Consider the following 7,769-nt stretch of genomic DNA (forward strand, 5'->3'; position numbering starts at 1 on the left):
TTGTTTGTTGAATTTATATGTATTTTTAGTCACAAACCTGTCAAAAAATAACGTTAGTGACTAAACTCGGAATTAATTTTGTTCAATATTATTTTTGTCAGTGATAATTTTTAGAAAAAACAAAAAAAAATAACATAATTGTTTCTTCTTATCGATAGTTATAGTCTATTTCTTCATATAGTTTCATTGAAAAATTCAATATTTCCAAAATTATTTTATATTTGACACGATACACCCATACAGGACAAGTAGTATGAATAAATTGTCAAAATTGTTATAATATAAAATTAATTTTTGTTTAAATATATTGTTTAATATACCGTAATGAATAAAAAATAATAATATCATTTTAAAATAAAAACTAATATTATTAATTATTATTCTTACAAAATAGATTTGTTATCCGAAAATTGAACAAAAATGGATCACCTCCACAAATTCCAAGTATTGAAACTGACAAAACTAATTTAGCTACAATAGCTACATCAAATTCTATTTCTTCCGAAGTACCTTTAACTATTGATCTAAATGACACTGATATTACTAAAACTGTTTTACCCAATGATCCTGCTTTACCACTTCCAAAAGAGCGTATAGAGCGTAATGTAAAACTATCTGAAGGGCCTTGCCAAATCCGTCTTCTTTCATATCCAAAAACTCTTTTTGGGAATAGACTTCGTAGCTTTCAAAATGCATGGTATGATAATTATGACTGGTTGGAATACAGTAAAAGTAAAAATGCAGTATACTGTTTTTATTGTCGAGCATTTTCTTTAAATAATGTGGCAATTAAGGGTCATATTGATCAAGCATTTATAAGTAAAGGATATTCAAATTGGAAAGATGCATGTAATGCTTTTAAATCCCATGTGAAATCAGTATGTCATACAAATTGTGTAGAATCTTGGTCAGTATTTAAGTCAGGTGTCTCTATTGATGTTCAATTAAAAATTCAAAACGAATTAGATTTAAAAAATAGAGAGAAGGACCGTCTTCATAACAGAGAAGTTTTAAAACGTCTAATCGATATAGTTATATTGTTATCGAAAACTGGACGATCATTTAGAGGCCACGATGAAAGTTCTAAAAGTATGAATAAAGGACTCTTCTTAGAAACTGTCAATCTACTAAAGAAATATGATCCTATAATTCAAGCTCACTTAGAAAAAGGCCCAAAAAATGCCCAATATTTAAGTAGTAAAATACAAAATGATTTAATTAAGTCTCTACATAACGTTATATTTCAACTTATTCTTAAGAATTTAAATGGAAAAAAAGTTTCAATTATGGCGGACGAAACTAGTGACTGTGGTCATATAGAACAAATGGCTATTGTCCTAAGGTACTTTGACGATGAACAAAATAAACCAATTGAAACATTTATAAGTCTAAAACAGTTGGAGTCAACTACTGCAGAATCTATTTTTAATGTTATAAAATTAATAATTTTGGAATTAAATTTAAAATGGGAATCAGTAGTATCTGTTTGTTTTGATGGAGCAGCATCAATGGCTGGTAAAATATCTGGTGTACAATCAAAGTGCAAAGAACAGAATTCGAAAATACTTTATGTGCATTGTTTTGCGCATTGTTTGAATCTTGTATTGGTTGACTCTTGTATTTCACGAATTGGCGTTATTCAAATGGTTTACAATTTTATTGAGGGAAGTCCAACACGTCATGCAATATTTGAACAAATTAAAAATACTATGAATTTAAAATTAAAATCATTAAAATCTTTATCTACAACCAGATGGGCATGTAGAGCAGAGGCAGTATCTGCAATTCGTGAAAACTTTTCAGCTATAATAAAAACAATAATTGAAGTAAATAAAATAACGAAATTGCCTGAAGTCAAAGTTAAAGAAAAAGGAATTATTATGCATTGTCAGAGTTTTAATTTTATTATTTCCTTAGAATTAATGCATCCCATACTACAAATGATTCTAAAAGTAAGTCAAACACTTCAAAATCCTTCAATTAATTTATTGGTTGCAATAAATGAAGTTAAGAATCTTCGTTCAGCTTTACAACAATTACGTTGTAATAATGATTTCTATGATGAAGCATATACAACAGTTTTAAAAATTTGCAAAGAATATGATATTGATGAACCATCGATTAAGTTAAGGAAAAAATCAAAACGTTTTGATGACAACATAGATAATGAACATATTTTCAATACAAAAAAAGAAGAAATTCGTGTTACTGTATTGATTCCCATGTTAGATTCTCTTATATATGGTATTGATCAACGTTTTAATCAAGATACAATATCTTTAATTACAGCAGTCGGGAAAATGTTAAAACTTGACTCAAATAAAGATGATATTAAATTGTTATCGTCATTTTTTAATATTTCTGAAGAGGAATTAATTTCTGAGATCCGTCTACTTTTGTCTCGTGACTTAGATTGTGTAACACAACTTGTTAAACAAGATTGTATGACGTGGCTAGATTGGTTCCGAAAAAATGAAATTGAAGGTATATATAATAATTTTATAAAAATTATTAGAGATTTTTGTGTGATTCCAGTAACCAGTGCTTCTTGTGAAAGAGCATTTTCTAAACTCACTCATGTAAAAAGTAAACTTCGATCCACCATGAAACAAGACCGTTTAGATGACCTTATGCTACCATACATGGAACAGTCTTTGGCTAATAATGTTAATGTTGAGAATGTCATTGAAGAATTTAAAAAATTGGTAGGGGAACGTGGGGCAGAACGGGGCCATGGGGCAAAACGGGGACATTCCAATATCTATGTCTTATAATGGTCATACTGATTTAAAAACTTAATATATAGAATCCTTGGGCTAACAATATCATGTGACAAAAATTTCAAGTTCACATATCAATTATCTTATCAGTAATAAATTAAAATCATCACAAATGCCTCTTATCATCTGATTGATATAATAAACTGATATTTTTTTCCGAAATGTTTTTATGGTTTACTTATTGTTACATAAATTTGTTTTCACTGTTTTTATAGCAAATGTTCTTAAGATTATTTTAATAATATTAATTATTAAAAAAAATTAATTGTTGTGTTTACGAACAACGGCTGCAGGTAAGTGTACTCATTGGGGCATAATGGGATAGACCTGTTCGGGGCAAAATGGGGACGTCCCCGTTTTGCCCCAATGTTTTAATTTCATAATTTTGAAACGATATATTACCATATTTATAGAATGGTTAGAAACTATGTTAGAAAAACTAAACGCCAATCGTGGACAGAAGAGTCTATGAAAAATGCCATTATGGTTTGTGTAAACAAAGAGATGGGGTATAGAAAAGCAGCATCAGCATTTGATGTTCCACAGTCAACTCTTGAAAGAAGAGTGAAAGTCTACTTAGAATCTGGAAATAAAACAAATGCTTTTAGTAAAGGTAATCTTATTTAAGTATTTACATTTACAATATAATATATATATATATATATATATATATATATATAATATTTATTATTTTATAAGGACTTGGGAAGTATAAAACAGTTTTCAACAGCGAACAAGAGATTGAATTAGTTGAATACATTAAATCTATGGAGGCCCGTTTATTTGGACTAACATCTTTAGAATTAAGAGGATTAGCTTTCCAACTTGCAGAAAAGAATAATTTAATGCATCCTTTTGAAAAAGACAACTTAAAGGCTGGAAAAGACTGGCTGTATGGATTTATGAAACGACATGCTGACTTATCATTACGCCAACCTGAAGCTACATCAGCGGCAAGAGCTTCTGGTTTCAATCAAGTAGCAGTGGGTAAGTTTTATGCTTTGCTGACAGACGTTGTTGATAAGTACAAATTAACTGCTTCGCAAATATTTAATGTTGATGAAACGGGAATATCGTGTGTCCCAAAATCTCAAAGCAAAATAATTGCATGCCGTGGTCGCCGTCAAGTAGGTACTTTAACATCTGCTGAAAGAGGCCAAACAATTACAGTTGAAATATGTATGGGTGCAGATGGATCTTATATGCCTCCTATGCTTATATTTCCTCGCGTTAGGGCTAAACCAGAGCTTATTGATGGTGGACCACCTGGGTCGTGGGCAGAAGTGCACCCAAGTGGGTGGATCCAAACCGATTTGTTTTTGAAATGGTTTGACAAATTTATATTATTTTCAAGAGCATCTCAAACAAATAAAGTTTTGCTTCTACTTGATGGTCATTCTACTCACACCAAATCTATACAATTAATTGATAGAGCTAGGGATGCTGGTGTAATTCTGCTTTGTTTTCCGCCTCACTGTACTCATAAGCTTCAGCCTTTAGACGTAGGATTTATGAAACCGCTTAGTGTCTATTATTGTGATGAAGTAAAAAAATGGCTGAGGGAACATGCTAATGAGCACAGGGTAGTTACACAATTTCAAATTGCTTCACTGTTTGGAAAAGCTTATATAAAGGCATCAACTATGTCAACAGCAATTAACGCATTCAGGGCAACTGGCATTTGGCCAGTTGATTCAAACATATTCAATGAGCATGATTTTCTAGCCAGTGCAGCTACAGACATTGATTTGGGAGATACAATTTCTGTTAATAATCAACTCAATATTACAGATATGAATACAATTCAAGTAGAAGTTTCAGATCCAAGCCAAAAAGAGAATGTTGCAACAGATATAACAACAAAACAAAACTCACCAGGATGTTCCTATTGGCAAAACAATGCTGAGAAAGTATTCCCTGTGTCTTCTCCTGAGGAAATACAGCCAATACCTAAAAGTTCAAAAACCACTGCACGTTGTTCTAAGAGAAGAGGTAAAACAGCAATCCTTACTGATTCCCCTTATAAAAATGAACTTTTAGCAGCAAATGCAAACTCAAAGCCACAGACTGCAAAGCGTTCATTGTTTAAGAATAAAAATAAAACAAAAAAAATAAGGAGAGTAAAAACTAAGGAACCAGTGTCCAGTGATGTAGATGAGAACTGTCTATACTGTGGTGAGTCATATTCAATATCAGTCGATGGGTGGATTCAATGTTCCAAATGCAATTTATGGGCCCACTGCCTTTGTGCGGGCATTGATGAAAAAGATAAGGATGCCTTATTAACCTGTGAACTTTGCTCTTAATTATTTTAAATGTGTTAATTTTTTAATTAAATTTTTAAGTTTGACTACTTGTGTAGGTACTACATCTATAATTAGTATTTAAATAAAATGTACCTATTTAATAAATGTAAAAGTTTATGTGTTTTAAATTTACAAGCACTTATTATTATTTGTTATTGATTTGTACAATATTATTATATTAAAATATATTCCTATGTATGTATGTACAAGTTATTTATATAAAAAAAAGTTCAAGTAGTTAAACTTATTTGCATATATGTAAAATGAAATAATATTTATGTTAAATAAATAATATTTGAGAGGCGTCCCCATTTTGCCCCATGTATGGGGCAAAACGGGAAAATTATACTTAAACCTATTTTGACCTTTAACACTATGAGACTTAACTGAATGTTTAAAAAATGCTCACATATTAATAACCATATCCTAAAGATTACACAGTTCAAGTTTCAAATCAAAATCACAATTTTTGAGTGAGTTATAGCTTCTGATACATTAACGTCCCCATTCTGCCCCACGTTCCCCTACCATTTAATCGTCGTCTATTATTATAAATGTATTAATTAATTATTATATTTTTTTATTTATTATTAAATATTTAAATTGTAAAAAAATATTCATTATAATATAATTAATATATATATATATATATATATATTATGTATACATTAAACAAAATTACTACATTATAAAGTTGTTAATAGAAGTATTTTTTCATTTGGCCTGACCTAATAAAAATGTCTAGTTTCGCCTATGGGTATTCTCATTTTTGCCACGAATGTGAACACTTATCAGTAACAGAGTCAGCACTAAAAAATCACGAACTGCAGGACCACCCATTTTGGATTAAAGGCGGTGACGTAATGTTCTGTCAAATTTGTGGGTCTTATATAAGAGAATATAAAAATACATTAATAATTAACGACAATACTAACGGTAATAGCAGTTTAACAGAAAGACATTTAAAATCAAAATATCATATGACAAATTTAATTTTAAAAAATAATAGTAATAAGAATAATAATGATAATGATAATATTTCGCCACTAATGCATATAAATATTCGTGTGAATGACACGGTAAGCACACGAGAAGAAGGCCAATTAAATATAAAAAAAGAAATTACTAATAATTTAAATAAAAAAAATAAATTAAAACCAGACACTAAGCAAGATGACCCATTGACTAGTATTTATTGCTTATTTGATAATAAATTAACTACCGACATAAAATACCCAACATTAAACAAGTATGATGATATTACAGATTTTTATATATCTCGAGTAAATAATATGGACACATATAATTCAAATAAAACAATTAATAGACATGTTTTACATAAACAATCTTATAAAAAAGAAATTATAAAAATATAAGTTAATGTAACAGATATAAGTAAAAAAATTGAACAAATAAAAAATTATAAACCATTAAAAATGATACTTATGAATGATAAGCCACCAAAATTACACGATATACAAGAATCATCAGATAATTTGAATTCTCTAATAAATGAAATTAATAAAGAAATAGAAGATGATAAAAAAAACCTATAGCTTATATATTCATCAATACGTATTATATATAATTACAGGAATTGTAGGTTATATAACAATCCACATAATTTTAAAAAATTTAAAAAAATATTGTACAAAAGATAAACCTCGGCATTTAACAATAGAACACCAACTTAGAAGAAATGCATCTCGATCTTGTATGATTTGAAAAAAAAACAAAACTATGAATCTAATTTTTATTATTAAATAACTAATATTATAATATTGTTTCAGAATCTTTACAGGAATTATTAATTTAGCACTTTTGTATAATATTAATTTTAATAAATATTGTGTTTAAATCAGGCAGATATATTGAATTAATATTATTTTACGAAAATTTAATAAGAGCAAATTTATATCTTGGATTAATATATATATATATAGGGTATAGTATTATATAATATTAAGTTAACTAGGTATTAATAAATTATGTTTTAGTTAGAAAGGGAAGATACATTGTAGTCCATTTTTGTTTTATTTTAGTTATTATAAAAATGTAGATTATATTTATAAATTACTTATTTATTGTAATGGTTATATATATATTATAATACTTTATTTTATAAAATTTGTAATAGACGACGAATATTGTTTTACTTATACACACCAAAAAATGTTAAATTCTCTGCATGATACAAAAAGTAATTTACCGCTGGCGTGGTGGAAATACTCGTAAGTAAATGCTTATGTATCAATGAGAAAACATAAACATAATAAAATTATATTATATATTAGTTAAGATAGGTCTTGGAAATAATGATTTTACAATAGGTATATAATTTGGGATATTGTAGACTATAGAATCATTTAATTGTAATGATATTTATAATATATTAAAAAAAAAAAAAAAAATTTTTTTTAATAATTATGTAAAACTCTATAAAAATATTTCTGAAATGTAATTATTTTTATTAATATAAATTTTTAAACATTGTAATATTCGGTAAAATCATGTATGATACAATAACGCTTTTTCTGTACTTGATAAAAATTGTATTCTGTTATATTTTTAAAATGACTATTTGTTCTAAAAAATTTTAAAAAAATTGTAATTTTTTTTTTAAAGGGAGGGGGTAATGTAACAATAATATATATTATTGTTACATGACACCTATGTATGTGTC

At 27.9% G+C, this 7,769-nt stretch overlaps 2 protein-coding genes across 2 annotated transcripts; both read left to right on the top strand.

Moving 5' to 3' along the window:
* Window positions 1-394: 394 nt before the first annotated feature.
* LOC112600133 (zinc finger MYM-type protein 1-like) lies at window positions 395-2,774 on the top strand (the record flags this gene model as incomplete). The annotated part of the gene is made up of 4 exons (XM_025347295.1): window positions 395-743; window positions 795-1,342; window positions 1,754-2,484; window positions 2,536-2,774. Coding segments are annotated over 4 exons (1,867 nt in total), but the record flags the coding sequence as incomplete, so codon positions are not given.
* A 159-nt stretch (window positions 2,775-2,933) lies between these two features.
* On the top strand, window positions 2,934-5,221 carry LOC112600132. Its single transcript, XM_025347294.1, has 3 exons — window positions 2,934-3,073; window positions 3,194-3,393; window positions 3,480-5,221. The coding sequence occupies exons 2-3, from the start codon at window positions 3,195-3,197 to the stop codon at window positions 5,084-5,086; spliced, it is 1,806 nt and encodes a 601-aa protein (XP_025203079.1). The 5' UTR covers window positions 2,934-3,073; window position 3,194; the 3' UTR covers window positions 5,087-5,221.
* Window positions 5,222-7,769: the final 2,548 nt, after the last annotated feature.

This window comes from Melanaphis sacchari, unplaced genomic scaffold, assembly GCF_002803265.2.
Source record: "Melanaphis sacchari strain LSU unplaced genomic scaffold, SCAv2.0 Contig610_pilon_pilon, whole genome shotgun sequence".
NCBI classification, from domain to species: Eukaryota; Metazoa; Arthropoda; class Insecta; order Hemiptera; family Aphididae; genus Melanaphis; species Melanaphis sacchari.

What these genes read in the sequence shown, in the direction of transcription:
- LOC112600132 (XM_025347294.1), top strand. Translation starts at nt 3,195, where the DNA reads ATGGTTAGAAACTATGTTAGAAAAACTAAACGCCAATCGTGGACAGAA. An exon ending in AACAAATGCTTTTAGTAAAG is followed by an intron (nt 3,394 to 3,479) that starts GTAATCTTATTT and finishes TTATTTTATAAG; the next exon opens with GACTTGGGAAGTATAAAACA.